Here is a 16,194-nt window from a genome sequence, read left to right on the forward strand (position 1 = left end):
GGGAGCCCATAAAACAACATGGATTAGAAATTGAGAAACCTCTTTCAAGTTAGGGGCTCGAACTTCAAGCCCAGAGCTAGAGATGTTCTGCCTTCGCAGACATTCGGGAGCTACTCAAAGAAAACCAAGTGCTTAGTAATAACTGTGCTGTTGAACAAGGTGCTTTTCTTCTCTGAGCTCTGCTTTCCTGCCACTAGAAACAATTCAGTAAACTGTTGTGTTCTGCCCTGCATAAGGCAGAAAGAGTTTGAGAAAAGCAGCGTCGGCTTTGCAGGAAGGCGTCAGGCAGTAGGTGAACGTACCGTGTTTTCCGAGGTGAGCCGCTTCCCGGAATCTAGAGACAGGCCGGTCCTTCCGTGACATTTCGCTAAGCTGAGCTTGTCCGTCTTGCCCACAAACCACTCAGGCATCCAGGAGCCAAGAGTATGATGTGCAGCTTAAACTCTGGGCATGAGAGAAACCCCTTCCTCTGAGTGGCCGGTCCCTCATCCGTCAGAGAAAGAGAGAGAGAGAAAATCAGTTTTTCTCTCCTCGCTTCCCAGGGGCGGAGCCAAGAGGGATTTTAATAGAACATTTTCAATTCCTTGAAAATAAATTGCCTCCATGCCACAGAGGAGAAGGATATAGATTCTCCCGAGTGGGATAAATTGACTTTATACTGAGCTTCAAATCCAAAGTAATACCCAGTCCTCCCCGGTTTGGGCAATTTATTTTTTGTTCAGTGCCTTGTTGAGCCTCCCCAAAAGACTCTAACCTGTGTGTCTGGACTGTCAGTGACACAGAGCTCATGGGCTCCGAACAGCCCTGACCTCAGCGTTCCCGGTGTAGTTCTTACCTGCTTGATGGACACGCTTGTCACACTGAGCTATCAGTCAGCCACCTTTCTCCCGATTGATCTTTTTTTTTTTAATGTTTATTTATTTTTGAGACAGAGAGAGAGCATGAATGGGGGAGGGGCAGAGAGAGAGAGGGAGACACAGAATCTGAAACAGGCTCCAGGCTCTGAGCTGTCAGCACAGAGCCCGACGCGGGGCTCGAACTCACGGACCGCGAGATCGTGACCTGGCTGAAGTCGGACGCTTAACCGACTGAGCCACCCAGGAGCCCCCCGATTGATCTTTTTACTGCTGCCTCTCAATTCTTTTTTTTTTTCTTCTTCTTCTTTTTAATCAGCTCTAAGTCTGGTCAGTGCAGTTTCTTGTAGAAAAACTAAAAGAACATTTATCACTTCCCAGGTGTGGGATGCTAACGTAGTTCATTTTTCAAAGCCAGTGGTGAGTAATGGGACCCTATGAAGGCAGCTAGCTGTCTGAGGGGGACAATTGTCTTGTTAACTGTTGAACATCTGTGTGTCTGCAATGTCCCCCCGCACGGATTAGCTGCCTGATAAATCGTTTGTCACATCATTCTGGCTCTGGGGTGAGCCCATCCCGTTGACGCCAATTAATTCCTTACGCTGAAAAGTGTCTGAGGTTGGTCTCTGCCCCCAAGCCAGGAAGTTTTATTTTTCCTTCAAGACTGTCACCGCTGACCTGCTTCTGTGTTTTAAAAACACGGAAGAAGACCCCTTTGACCTTATTTATTTAAAACGTTAGCTTTTCCTGCCCCGCCCCCTTCTACAGGAAAGGACTCGTAGCCTCTTTTTCACATCCTCTCACATAGCGTTTCCCCTCACTGTGTTGGTGGGTTTAGATTCCACCATTTTTTTCCGTCGGAACGTTTGTGTCCATATGCTCTGTCTCCACCCGTGAAGCCCTTTGAAGAGCATATGGACCCCATTTATGTATTTATTTATTTTGAGAGGGAGAGAAAGAGCGAGGGGCAGAGCGAGAGGGAGGGAAAGAACCGCAAGCATGCTCCGTGCCACCGCCGGTGCAGAGCCGGGCACGGGGCTTGAAGTCACGACCCGTGAGCTCACGACCTGAGCCGAAACCAAGAGTCGGACGCTTAACCGACTGAGCCACCCAGGCGCCCCTGGACCCCGTTTATTAAGATACTGGTGTGTGTGGACATGTGGGCTTCTACAGACGGCTTGTAACTTATTCCCAGGTCTCTGGCTCCGTGTCTCCCTCCACTCTTCCCTCACTCGGCATCCCGTTCCTAGCCCAGGTGGCTTGTTGGTATAAAACCCCGTGGTGTAAATAGATCTGACTGAGGCTGCTGTGAGCATTTTGCTCCTAAGCTACCCCATTCAACTGGACGTCTGCTCGGCTGGTGTCTCCCCCCACCCCCCGTTTCACCTGCACGTATGAGGGGCTTCTACGCCACCTCTGTATTCTCAGTCGGGCACTGAGGGTTCTATCGGGTTTTTTAAACCACAGTTTTTGCCCCGCTGGAGTGTCCCAAGGTACCAGAGTGTTTTAAACAAAACTAAAGTTTTACGGGCCCCAAATAGCTCCCCATAACCCTGGTTTGCCCCGGGGCAGTGTGTTGATAGCGAAATAAGCGGTCGTTTCAGATTACCTCATATGAATTGTTATTTTGGGGTGGCCGGGCCGTAGCTTTTCCCAGACTTAGGAAAATAGTACTGCATTTAACCAAGGGGAGCTAAGGCTCGAGGTGGAAAACTACGAATCTTTTTGAAAAGCCTAACCACCTCCCAGCATCACGCCCTGCTCCCCTGACCTTGGGGGACCCTTCGCCACCGCTCCGGGGTGTCCCCCTGGGAGGGGGGGTTGGCTCACGCGCCCGTTTGATGGACAGGAGTGTCTTGCCCCTGAGGCTGGGCCCCAACCAAGCAGCTCCCTGTGCCTGTGTCCTGCTCCAGATCGATGCCTTCCAGCACATGCAGCACTTCGTGCAGACCATGCAGCAGCAAGCCCAGCACGCCATCGCCAGCGAGGACCAGCAGCACAAGCAGGAGCTGCACAAGCTCATGGCCAGGTGAGGCCCTCCGGGCCGGGGCCGGTCGTGCTCCGGTCCCACCAACGCCAGCCGCCTCTGCAGCACGGGGAGGGGGAGCGCTCAGGGCTCCGTGGGCCGCCAGTTGCTGACCCGGCTCTTTCCGGGAGGGACCCCAGGCGGCCATCGAATCATGCCGCTCCAGAGCCCCTGCTGCTGTTTTCCCAGGATTCAGCAGCCCGAGAGCATCCACGTGCTGTGGTCCTCCCTCCTGGTGTCTGGCTTTAGAGTTAGACTCCTTATCGCTTCTCGGCCTCTCGGCTAAGATCAAGTGTAGAGTTAGACTCCTCGTTTGCAAACGCCAGATACACCGCTACCCTGCTGTGTGACTTCAGATGCATGACTTAACCACTGTGTGCCTCAGTTTCCCCACCATTTATAAAGGGGATAATGAGAGCTCCTATTTGTGAGGGTGGTATGAGGTGATATGAGGGTTAATAGAACAAACAGGGCAACGATTTAGAGCCGTACCTGGAATGGAGTAGCAATCAGTTAATGTTGGCTCTTAATGTTATTAGTATATGTGTAATATTTTGATATGTATTGTATCATTCATTATAAATGGAGGAGAAGGGAGAAGTGAGGGGGAAGCCAGGGGCAGTCGATCAGGAAAGTTACTCAACAGCCAACTCCCACCAAACACTGACATGGGGGTGGACAGGTCCATACAGACCTGCCCATCCCAGGTACTGGTTTATGCTAGCATTGAAGGACACATCAAGGGGAAGAGACGATACGTAAAATACGCATCCCCGAAGCCCTTTTTTTTCCCTCCTGTGCGATTGAGAATTCTATGGTTCCACCACGTCGCTTCCCGAGAGCAAGCGTGACTGTCCGGGAGGCTTTCGTGCCCCCCTGACACAATCAGTTGTCCTCCCTGGTGGAGGTGGAGGGCGAGGGCTGGTGTGCGGGCACGGCGACACAGGGGCCTGTTTCTCTGTTTCCAGGTGTTTCCTGAAACTCGGGGAGTGGCAGCTGAACCTGCAGGGCATCAATGAGAGCACCATCCCCAAAGTGCTGCAGTACTACAGCGCCGCCACGGAGCACGACCGCGGCTGGTACAAGGTAACCGCGGCCCGGGCCGTGTCCCAGCCCCGCCTCCTCCGGGGCAGAGCCCGGCTCCCGGCGTCCCGAGCGCTTGTGCTTTACGGCAGAGCCTCGTGGTGCCGGTCCGATTCTGGGCATTTGCTTGTTGGACTGCCAGAGGCCCCTTACGAGCTTAATCGATACAGAAAGATTGATCGAATCTTTTATCTGTTGCTGCACCGTTATTACGTGTGTGGCTCTGGGGAATGCTGTTGTCTTCTAGACTCTTAGCGGATTGTTTTCCTACGAGCATCTGGACACACAGTTCATCTCTGGAACTCTGTCTTCCCTTGGGTCATCCGCTCCTTCCCGGCTTCTTCCTGATTTCCATCCCTGCCTGGTCCTCATCTAAGAACTTGACTTTCTCTTATTTGTATTGGAAAGCTCTGGGTAACATCCTGTTACGGCATAGGAGACTTTTCAGGAAGATAAACAAAATTAGAAAATGTATCAAAGATGTGGTTGACCGGTAGAGGAGGGATTTTTGGAAGAACACATCTTTGAGGAGAGCACATACCCTGAGTTTTTAGACTTTCCTCAGGGACCTCCTGGTAATGGCCGCATGGTGTAACAGATGTCATCACTTCTTTCCAGTATTTCTTTAACTTGTTGATACTTTGTGATTTAATCCCTCTGGGATCAAAAGGCGCATCTGAAGACACAGAAGCATCCACAGTAAAAATCTTATCCTGATTTAAGCATGCTTCATTCTGATCGGAAAAATGCCTATTTCGTGGTAGCAGCAGTAATTTATCTAGAACAGCTTCAGTCCTACACTGGAAAATATAGCCAGTAAACCCTTGACTAGCCGGAACCTTACCAATTAGAACTATCTCCTAACCAGATTAGAAAAGAAACGAGTCATCAGGGGAAAAAAACGGACTCCAGGAATTTAAGTTTTTCCCTCGTATGAGTCCTTTGGGGTCTATGCTGTCTTACTGCCCATGGTGTGGTCCCATCGGTGTGCAGAGACTGGTTCCGTGTTGCTCACCGCGTCCCCTGGCTCAGTGCCCGTCATGCAGTGGATATAGAGGAGTGATCTGTTGACTAAATGAAGGTATTGGGAAACTGAGCCTGGGTCATTGTAGAATTGTTACTCATCAAATAAAGGTCAATTGTGGTCCACCTACTCTGCTTAGGTGGAAAAATGGAGACATTTATGTTAAAGAAAGGTTTCTAGCAAGGGATGCAAAGGAACTGCCTGATTATCCAGAAAGTCCAACTCTTAGTGGATTATTTGATGCCCTGCCACCACTGCAAACTCACTCACGAGGCCCCCAAATCAAAGCGTGCCTCCTGCTGTCTACACCAGGCAGTGCTGTACCGTCCTTGAACATGGCACGGGGTGGATAGTTTGTCCTTTACCAAAATAAGCACCAAAGGCTTCTCCCAGCAAACAGTCGTGGCGCATCGGCTCTCTGACAGGCTGCGCGCCCTGGCCGGATGGGAGAGCTGGATGGCGGAATGCCGGCCCCCATACGTGCTCTTGATGTGCTCCCCTTCCCACTGGCCTGGAACCTGGTCAAGACTCGCACCACTAAGTCTCCGCTGTCTTAAATAAGCTGTTTCATATACCAGCTGCCAAGGGAATCTTCCAAACCTAGAATGAAATGGGACCTCCTTGACCTAATATGTCAACCCGTCCATAATCTGACCCCGCTGCTTCTCTAACCCTCCCCTCACCGTCCTCCTGCGTACCTGCACTCCAATCAGGTCTGTTTGTTTCCTGTGAATCGCCCTGTGCTGGCCACCCCGCATCTTCGTCCCTGACCTCCCCAGGCCAGGAAGTCCCTGCTGCTGCCCTCTTGTCCCTGCCTTGTCCGTTGAAGGCTGCTCTTCAAGCCCTCCCCTAAATCCCTCCCCTCTGTGAAGCTTGCCCTGGCCTGCCCACTGCCCGTCTCTCCTTGCCCACCCCCACGTTCGCCTGTCGTTGGGTTGCCGGGCCCCTCACCAGACCAGAAGCGCCCTGAGGTGAGGACCCGGCTTGCCTCTCCTGGGGCACCCCTCCCCCGCAGCACTCGCCACAGTGCTGGTACAGTAAGGGCCCCACAAAATGAAGGAATCGGGCTGCGTCTAGTAAAAGGCCCCATTCCCCAGTGTTTCAGTGAAGTGCAGTTTTGCTCTGCTGGCCACTGAGAGGGAAGGGCAGCCCCTTGGCACTCAGGCCTCCTCATCCTCGACTCTCGCCACACCCAGGCCTGGCACGCGTGGGCAGTGATGAACTTCGAAGCTGTGCTGCACTACAAACATCAGAACCAAGCCCGCGACGAGAAGAAGAAGCTGCGTCACGCCAGCGGGGCCAACGTCACCAGCACGACCACTGCCGCCACCACAGCGGCCACCGCCACCGCCACGGCCACCAGCACCGAGGGCAGCAACAGCGAGAGTGAGGCCGAGAGCACCGAGAACAGCCCCACCCCGTCCCCTCTGCAGAAGAAGGTCACTGAGGTACCCTTCCCTTCCTCCCTCACCGAGGACAGACCCAGGCAGCAGGCGCTCTGAGGAGTGGGGTGTTGTCAGGGCCCTCACGAACCCGGGCTTCACCCCGAAGTGCCACGTACAGCTAGACGATGTTGCTCATTTGCCATCCGCCATTGTTTGAGACGGTGCCCTTGTGCTCGTATTTGTATTTGAGGCGTTGCTATGGCCCCAAAGCTGAAGATTGAGTTTCTTGTCGTTCTTCCCATGAGAATGAGCTCATTCCCTGAAAGCCCTGCACCTGCGCGCGTGGGTGGCCGTGCACATCTGCGGGTCCACTTGAGGACAGAGGCTGACGGGATCCGTCCTCTGCCTTCGCCTTTCCCCCCCGCGCCCCGCCTCCCTCCAGGCTGTCAGTTCAGAGAGCAGCGTGTTCAGACTCCGCGCCCCTCCTCCTGCCACCCTGCTCAGGAAGCCACCGTTAGCCCAAGATGATAGCGATTGTGACACAGTTGCCATTTATTGAGTGCTTGCTGTGTGCAGGTACTAGTCCAGAGGGTCGTCATGCATTAACTGATTTAACTTGGTAACCACTCCTTGAGGTAGATACTGTTGGGATGCTGCTAGGCCCCTCTTACGGATGGGAACACTAAGGCGAGAATGTGTGTTCCAACAGGATTTGTCCAAAACCCTCTTGATGTACACCGTCCCTGCCGTCCAGGGCTTCTTCCGTTCTATCTCCTTGTCGCGAGGCAACAACCTCCAGGACACGCTGAGGTATCGAAGGGCGGGCCCTGCTAGGCTGTGTGAGCCTCGAAGGGCGGGCCCTGCTAGGCTGCGTGAGCCTCTTGCGGGACACGGAATAACACGGAGGTCCCCTCCCCCGCCCCACCCTGATGGGTGTGTCCAAGGGGAACTGCTGACAGGCCTCCCCCTGCCAAGACCCAGGAGGAGGAGTGGCCTGGGAGCACTCCGTGTGCTGTGTTCTGTCGGGAGGAAGCCCGAGTGCCGAAATGCCCTCGGCTTTTAGAGGCCACTTAGGAAGGCCTAAACATGGCACAGACCGGCCAGTCCGGAGACCATAGGTGACAAGGGGCAGCTAAGTCCCACATTTAGCCCGTTGACACCGTTCTACAGGTGATTTTCTATACGTGCAAAGATTATCCGTGATTAGCCCTGGGCTCATCTGTCCGATTTCCGAGCTTGCACCGTGCCGATCCCTCTGGGATTTTATCTGGGATAAAATAAGCATTCACTTGGGATGCCCCTCCTCATGTGAGCCCAGTTCTAAACGGCCATCACCACCCACCCTCCAGGCGGTCCCGAGACCAAACACTGGGGAGCCACCGATTTGAGGCCCTGCCAGTTAATTCTTTTCTCAAGAGCCTTGAAGATTAAAACACACACACGCACAAGCTGGGAGACTAAGTTTTCTGTGACTTTCTCATGTTTTGTTTCCAGAGTCCTCACCCTGTGGTTTGATTACGGTCACTGGCCGGACGTAAACGAAGCCTTGGTGGAGGGGGTGAAGGCGATCCAGATTGACACGTGGTTACAGGTAAGGCAGGGTCGGACTCACTCCTGGTCTGTCTCCTCCCGGAGTCGCGCGTGTTCAGTCAACAGTGGTAAAGAGGTAGGGGTCGAGCCATAGTTTCTTTAGTTTCTCCCAGAGGACTGAAGGGAACGAACCGTTTCAGAGCTTCCCAGCATCTACCGTGACAAGTTGTAAGAGCTGGTCGTTGCCCAGGAGAATAACTAGTTGTTTCTGTGTCTCACATGCTGCATTCCGGGTCTTTCTGAATACCAGGTCATACCTCAGCTCATTGCAAGAATTGATACGCCCAGGCCCTTGGTGGGACGCCTCATCCACCAGCTTCTCACCGACATTGGCCGGTACCACCCCCAGGTACGTGGGCGCCTGGGCGGTTTCTCCTCGAACAGCTGGCCTTTTGACCTGGTGCTCAGCCTCTCCCAAAGCTGCTCTAGAGACGCAAGTGCAGGAACTGGGAGCCAGGCATCCCACCCGTCCAGCTGGAGGTCCCAGGCCCGGGGCCTTCCCAAAGACAAAGAGCCCCCCACCCGCCCCGAGACTGAGCAGCGCCCCCGCCTGGTGGACTCACAGGAGCGCTGGCGGCCATTTCTCTTGTCCTCCTGAAAGTCAGAGTTTGCGAATGTTCCTTCTGTGTCTGCCTCAGGCCCTCATCTATCCCCTGACCGTGGCCTCCAAGTCCACCACCACGGCCCGCCACAACGCAGCCAACAAGATTCTGAAGAACATGTGTGAGCACAGTAACACCCTGGTCCAGCAGGCCATGATGGTGAGTCAGGAGTCCGTGTGGGCCTTCGTGGACCCCACCACCTAGCCAGAGGTCTTGAGGGAGATGGTTTCTTCCTCACGACAGTGCTGCTGAAAGGAGTACCTCCTGTCTCTCCAAGACATGCCTTTTTTTTTTTTTTTTTTTTTTTTTTTAAGAGAGGGCGAGAACATGAGCAGGGGAGGGGCAGAGAGGGAGAAAGAGAATCTCAGGCAGGCTCCGCACTCAGCATGGAGCCCAAGGCAGGGCTTCGTGACCCGAGCCAAGATCAACAGTCAGACGCTCAACCGACTGAGCCACCCAGGCACCCCCAAGACAGGCCTTTCCGAGGTTAGCTCATCCTCGGCGCTTGTCTCTTTCCCCTCTTTGGTCCAGGTGAGTGAGGAACTGATCCGCGTGGCCATCCTCTGGCACGAGATGTGGCACGAAGGCCTAGAAGAAGCGTCTCGTTTATACTTTGGGGAGAGGAATGTGAAAGGCATGTTTGAGGTGTTGGAGCCCCTGCATGCTATGATGGAACGGGGCCCCCAGACTCTGAAGGAAACGTCTTTTAATCAGGTATGGGATAAGAAAGTGCGACACGACGTGACCCAAAGCCGCTACCAGACCCCTTTCCCTCTGGCCTTTCTGCTGACTTGAATACAGTGTTCTCCGAACTGAGGTCACAATCTAAAAACACCAGCACAGTTTAGTTGTCACTAACTTATGGGAACCCTCCCCAGATTTTAACCAGAAAACCACAAGATTCTTCCCGAGGTCATCTCGCCTCTCCTCTGACCTTACTTTGCCCATAAGCCGTCCTGGGATTGGGGCCTCCAGGACCGGAGAGCTACGCCTTGCCAGGGGCCGGAGCCATCCGGCCATAGCGTATGCCCGAGCGGCTCCGCTGTCTGGGCTTGGGGGTTCAGCCCGCGGCCTAGTCCGCACCTTGACAGCTCGCAACCCTCCCCCGCTTCCCCGCTCAGGCATATGGGCGAGACTTAATGGAGGCCCAAGAGTGGTGCAGGAAGTACATGAAATCGGGAAACGTGAAGGACCTCACTCAAGCCTGGGACCTCTACTATCACGTGTTCAGACGAATCTCAAAGCAGCTGCCTCAGGTGGGTCTCCAGGTTCTGGCGGGAACTGTCGGTAGAGTCCTGTGTGTCTTACTTTTTATGAACGTTCTAACGCTAACTCCGAAGCATCTGGTTGCACTTGTGTGTGCAGACAAGTCACTGCTATCAGCAGTCCGTTGAAAACTACCTAAATGGCACTGAAATTCCTCCCTGGAGGTAGAAAACTAAATCCTGTGGTTAATTATTTACAGCTCACATCCTTAGAACTGCAGTATGTTTCCCCCAAACTTCTGATGTGCCGGGACCTTGAATTGGCCGTGCCGGGAACATACGACCCCCACCAGCCGATCATCCGCATTCAGTCCATAGCGCCGTCTCTACAGGTCATCACCTCCAAGCAGCGGCCCCGGAAGTTGACCCTCATGGGTAAGGACCCCTGTGCTCCCGCCACCTGCGTCTCCCTCCCACCCTGGCCGAACCCCTCCCCTTTTCTGAAATTACCGCTTACCGTTCACACCACCCATCTTTCATATGCGACACCTCGCTCCTGCTTATTGAGGGAGAAACAGAGGGCAAGCGGGCTCCTTATTACGTCCTCCTCAGGACTCCCACTGCGTTCATATCACGTGCTCGCTTACCTGAAGCCGGACGGCCCTGCAGCGGGACAGGTGGAGGGAACCGTAAAGGTGTCCGGCGTGGGGACGTGGGGGTGGGGGGGGGCTGTAGGGGACTGACCAGGCCAGCAAAGAGGAGCCTGGATGCAGGTGTGGCAGGGGACAAGCAGGGCTGGAGAAAGGGCTCCCGGGCTCTTGAATATTCTCTTACCGTCACAGTCTCTCTCTGTGGGAAATGGTTGTGTAAAAGGAACAACCGAGGTAGAAACGAGTTCTCACGGGCAGCTCTGTCACCTCGTGTAGTTGCAGGACGCCTGGATGCTCTGGTGGTCCTTGGAGGGTTCTCACCTTTAAAAAGGCTCGTGCTAATTATTTATTTAATAAAGGCTTATTCATTTTTGAGAGAGAGAGAGAGAGAGCGCACACGCATGCAGAGGGGGGTTGGGGACGGAGGATCCGAAGCCGGCTCCGAACTGACACCGGCGAGCCCCATGCGGGTCGCGAACTCCTGAACCGTGAGATCATGACTTGAGCTGAAGTTGGACACTCAACCCACTGAGCCACCCAGGCGCCTCAGAAAGGCTCGTGCTTTTTAAATGCAGTAGTTATTCACCACCAGTTAGTCGTGGTACACAAGTGATTGTGTCCGTGGGCTGGCGTCTCCTGTACTAAATTGTGTGTCACTCAGGTTCTCCACGGTGTCTCATTAGAGACTTGGATGAAGGACCCGTGTCCAGGGTGTGACAGGGTTAAGAGAGCCAACAGTGAGAAGCTGTGACTTGCCCCCACCCTCCAGACCCGAGAGGGCAAGGAGCCCGTCAAGGGCACGTGACCTGGAAAGAGGGGCCATTCACCAGAAGCTGTAGCCCAGACGGAGGGAACACGGCTGTTTCTAGAACTGGAGCCTGGCCGCTCGTCAGGGGCAAACCCTTGGGCCTCTCCCTCTTCCCACCCTCTGACCTCCTGCCATGGTCCCAGCCCAACCGGGAGCCTGGGTGATGAGGTCTCTAGGGGTCAGGCTTCACAGGGCTCAAGCACACCAGAGAAGGGCGGACAGTGGGTTGTGAGGGAACGTCCGGAGTGACCATCTCTGTGCAGAGGCCTTCCTGATCCTCAGAGACAGAGCTTTTTAAAATTTTATTTTTCATTTGAGACCATTTTTCATTTTTCACTGGGAGACCATCAAAACTAGCGCCATTCTTTTCATGAGGTCCAGGGCGTTTTTTCGTGTTTGGGGGAAGTGTGACTGGGTAGGGTCCGCATAGTCTGTAGGAGCTCGTGAGTCCGGGGCCGGTCTGTGCTAACTGCTCCCACCATTCCTCACAGGCAGCAACGGGCATGAGTTTGTTTTCCTCCTGAAGGGCCACGAGGACCTGCGGCAGGACGAGCGAGTGATGCAGCTCTTCGGCCTGGTGAACACCCTCCTGGCCAACGACCCCACGTCTCTTCGCAAGAACCTCAGGTATTCAGGACATGGGGCGGGGGGGCACGGTAGTGACAGGTCTTCTAGGGTCTCCTTACGTCCCTTCACGAAATCAGTTATAGAACTATGTACCCGGACAGGAGGTCCTCAACAGCCAAGGTGGCAAACACAGAGAAGAATTCGTATTTTTAACGTGCTTGCACGGGAAATGCCTGTGACAATGCCAAAGGGTCCGGAATAGAACAACCCGTGGCCACTAGACTAGAGATGCTATACATTTGGTGTGTTTGACCTTCCCTGTCCACCCTGCTCTCCCTCCTCTTCCTGTTAAGAACACGGATGTTGGGGCGCCTGGGTGGCGCAGTCGGTTAAGCGTCCGACTTCAGCCAGGTCACGATCTCGCGGTCCGGGAGTTCGAGCCCCGCGTCGGGCTCTGGGCTGATGGCTCGGAGCCTGGAGCCTGTTTCCGATTCTGTGTCTCCCTCTCTCTCTGCCCCTCCCCCGTTCATGCTCTGTCTCTCTCTGTCCCAAAAATAAATAAAAAACGTTGAAAAAAAAAAAAAAGAACACGGATGTTAAGTGGTGAGGCTGTTTTTGGCTGAGAATCGCTGGGCCGCTCCCCCGAAGCAGGGAGGTTGTCAGGCAGGTTGAGGAGGCTGATGCCGTCCCCAGCCACAGCCATATCCTTCTGGGAAGTGCCCTCATTGCACACCTCACGACAGCCCTGTGCAGGGGACTTCGTTCGGCCCATTTACGTGTGTTGCGAGCGGGTCAAAGATGCACTCTTTTTACTGTCCGATAACCCTCCTTTCCTGTGGGTGCCAGCATTCAGAGATACGCCGTCATCCCCTTATCAACCAACTCGGGCCTCATCGGCTGGGTCCCCCACTGCGACACGCTGCACGCCCTCATCCGGGACTACAGAGAGAAAAAGAAGATCCTTCTCAACATCGAGCATCGCATCATGTTGCGGGTACGTGATGAGGCTGCCAAGCCCAGCGCTTTCACGTCTGGACGTAACTCACAAGTTGAGAAATTTAGGCAAAGCTGCACTTGTCGTTCTTCGGTGCTTGTATATCACCGAAAAGTCTATTGAGGAGAATTAGCTATGGAAGAAGTTTTAATGAAGTGAGCCCTACAGCAGGTACAGCAGATTACCTCTAAGAAACAGAAGGACCCTAAAGCCCAGAAATTAGGTTTCGGTCATTCCAGGTGAGACTGGACGGGATCGTTTATCGGGCAGTGTGTATCTTCTGAACACCTAATGTATACAGAGCACTGGCCCCGTGGGGAAATGTTTAGTGGATACGTAAGTAGTAAGAAAGAGACTCGTTTGTTACCCGGAACCTTGACGCCCGCACTGCTGTCATTCCCACCAGCAGGCCTGTACTCAGGGTGGGGCCTGATGTTTTATCCTCAGGCCCTGGCAGTTCCCCTGTGGTCATTGGGTTTGAGGGGCCACACCCTTTTGCCTTCTGCACTGTTCTTCCTTCCTCTTCCTTTGGGCCGGGGTGGTGAAACTAGCACCCAGCTCTGCCTGGGCCCAGAGCCTTGTTTCTTCCTGGGTCCAAGCTGCTAGTCTGGGGCCGCTCTCAGAATGGTTGTGTCCTGATGCAGATGGCTCCGGACTACGACCATCTGACGCTGATGCAGAAGGTGGAGGTGTTCGAGCACGCCGTCAATAACACGGCCGGGGATGACCTGGCCAAGCTGCTATGGCTGAAAAGCCCCAGCTCCGAGGTACGACACGCCACGCCCTCTGGCCCACTCGTTTGTCGGGGATGGCCTTCTTGTTCCTTCACGTGTGCTGGCGGACTCGTCTTTGTAACGATTCTAGATTATGTGCGGTCTTTTCTAGCAGCAATTAAATGGGTGAGCCGTGCAGCTTAGCAGATAGAGATTTAGTAACTTAATGTTTCTCCCATTTCTTGCAATAGTATTTGAGTTCTTTACGTTAAGGCTGTTACATCTTTTTCACGTACGGTATAAATTTCCTGTCCATTTGGTTTTTTAATTTTGTTAATGGTATGTTTCCTGGTTTGGGATTTTTGTTTCGTTTTTGATACGCAAACTTTTTTGAAAGTTAGAAGTTACCAGGTTTTTTATCCTTTTCTTTGAGGTTTCTACCTTTGGCCTTACATTTAGAAAGGCCATCCCCACCTCAAGGTTATGTGTCTTTTTACATTTATTTTCTTGTACTGATTCTAAGATTTACTTATCCATTTAAATCCTCAACCCAGGGGCGCCTGGGTGGCTCAGTTGCTTAAGTGTCTTGTTTCTTGACTTTGGCTCAGCTCGTGATCTCATGGTTCGTGAGACCAAGCCCTCACATCAGGCTCTGTGCTGACAGTGCAGAGTCTGCTTGGGATTCTGTCTCTCCCTCACTCTGTGTCCCACCCCTGCTCGCACACTGTCTTCCTCTCTCTCAAAAATAAATAAACATTTTAAAATATATAAATCCTCGACCCAGTTCAAAATTTAAGAGTAAGATTAAAAATTTTTTTTTTTAAGTTTGTTTATTTTGAGACGAAGAGAGTGAGCACGTACAGGTGGGGAGGGGCAGAGAGATTGAGAGAGAGAGAGTCCCAAGAAGGTTCCACACTAAAAGTGTGGAGCCCGAAGCAGGGCTCAACCCCATGAACCTCAAGTTCATGACCTGAGGTGAAGTCAGACACTTAACCAACTGAGCTGAGCCACCCAGGCACCCCTTAAATTTTGTTTCTTTAAGATGATTAGCCAACACCGTAGTATTCAGCAAATAATCCATCCTTTCCCTACTTTTAAGAGAATTAATTTTTATTATACAAAAATTTTTTTCTGTGCCATTGGATTTCTCTCTAGGGCTTCTGTTTTATTTCATTGATCTTTATTTCCAAAGCCTATTCTCAAGTACCATACTGTATTTCAAGTACCATACTATTAATACAACTATTAGTATAAAGTCTCTTCTCATTGGCTATTTTAATTTTTTTCTTCTTCCAGATAAATTTTGGGATCATTTTGTCACACTCCCCCCGGAAAAGTACCGCTGAATTTTTAGTGGAATTACATTAAATGTATCAAATAATTTGGGAGGTTATTATATTTTTTCTGTCTTACATGGATATTTTCATCTACTCAGGTCTTTATATTCCAAAGCAAAGGTTAATTTTTTCTATTCATCTAGGTTCTGAACATCTCTAAGTTTATTCCAAGCATACTTTATTGTTATAATAATAAATGAGATTTTTTATTCTATTTTATGTTATTAATGAGTTACCGATGAAATATTAAAAAGCAACTGATTGAGGTATAATTATGTTGAAGCTAGTTAGCTTCCAGAGCCTTGGTTCAAGTGTGCTCCTGTGTTCCAGGTGTGGTTTGACCGAAGAACCAACTACACCCGCTCTTTAGCGGTCATGTCCATGGTCGGGTATATTTTGGGCCTAGGAGATAGGTGAGCAAACTTAATTTGGTTTTTTTAGTCTTTTTTCTACGTTGTACCTTTCTTAAACAGTTTCCTTTTGTTTTCTAGTAAGGTTTATGACCATCTAGTAAATATTTGTATTTTGTACCCCAGGCCCTCGTTTGCAGCATCAGCCTTAGGTCCCAATTTATTATCCACACGACAGCCACACAACAAACTAAAGAGAAGAGAAAGCTTAGTCCTAGGGTACTGCTTTCTCCATAGGTTGGTTTGATATATTTAAAGCCACGTACAAGGGCACCTGGCTGGCTCAGTCAGTAGGGTGCGTGACTCTTGATCTCAGGGTTGCAAATTCAAGCCCCACAGTGGGTGCAGACCTTACTTAAAAGACAAAGAACAATCTTGATTGGTTGTATTGATTCAGTAAACGTTTATCGGTCACCTCTGTGCTGAGATAAATAATTCTACTTCTGTAAATGAAACCAACCAAAGTAGATCCTCCTGGTAGTTCTACATAAGAAATTGCATCTAAATATACTGACTGAAAAAGTAGTTAAGGAATATTCAGAAATTGACTCACCAGAAGTCTTTGAAAAACTAGTTCTCTGGTATCTACTCTCTCTCGGGCTCATGTCTTGTGCAATTATTTGAGAGTAAAATAATTTTTTCCCACAAAAATAATAAATTCTTGTTTTTGAAAAGAACCAGGAGAATTCAGAGGTGAGACCCTGTGGTAGATGCTGAGGGGTATTGATAGAGCCTTGTCACTCTGAGATGCCAGCACCACCAGGAATGATTTATCTTGTGACCAAAGACCTTGGGAAAGCAACTTGGGATTCACATAGATAAGCCTTCGTTTCAGACCTGGAGCAGGGATCAGCAAACTTTCCCTGTAAAGGGCCAGATTAGAAATAATTCAGTCTTTGCTGGCCATATGACGTCTCACAGCTACTCATGTCTGCTATCGTAGCAC

General features: G+C 51.6%; 1 protein-coding gene across 1 annotated transcript in view; it reads left to right on the forward strand.

Annotated features, from left to right (window-relative positions):
• Nucleotides 1-16,194, forward strand: part of MTOR (mechanistic target of rapamycin kinase) — a 135,772-nt gene that overhangs the window by 110,315 nt on the left and 9,263 nt on the right. The window contains exons 37-50 of the mRNA XM_047083090.1: nt 2,768-2,883; nt 3,849-3,966; nt 6,184-6,435; nt 7,082-7,182; nt 7,867-7,963; nt 8,213-8,311; nt 8,601-8,723; nt 9,096-9,278; nt 9,686-9,820; nt 10,030-10,204; nt 11,719-11,854; nt 12,641-12,788; nt 13,433-13,555; nt 15,169-15,251. Coding sequence (XP_046939046.1) covers nt 2,768-2,883; nt 3,849-3,966; nt 6,184-6,435; nt 7,082-7,182; nt 7,867-7,963; nt 8,213-8,311; nt 8,601-8,723; nt 9,096-9,278; nt 9,686-9,820; nt 10,030-10,204; nt 11,719-11,854; nt 12,641-12,788; nt 13,433-13,555; nt 15,169-15,251 — 1,889 coding nt within the window. The remainder of the gene's footprint in view (nt 1-2,767; nt 2,884-3,848; nt 3,967-6,183; nt 6,436-7,081; nt 7,183-7,866; nt 7,964-8,212; nt 8,312-8,600; nt 8,724-9,095; nt 9,279-9,685; nt 9,821-10,029; nt 10,205-11,718; nt 11,855-12,640; nt 12,789-13,432; nt 13,556-15,168; nt 15,252-16,194) is intronic.

Source organism: Lynx rufus, unplaced genomic scaffold (genome assembly GCF_022079265.1).
Source record: "Lynx rufus isolate CCGP_SWC_20201006 ecotype Redwood Valley unplaced genomic scaffold, mLynRuf1.p SCAF_2, whole genome shotgun sequence".
In the NCBI taxonomy this organism is placed as follows: domain Eukaryota; kingdom Metazoa; phylum Chordata; class Mammalia; order Carnivora; family Felidae; genus Lynx; species Lynx rufus.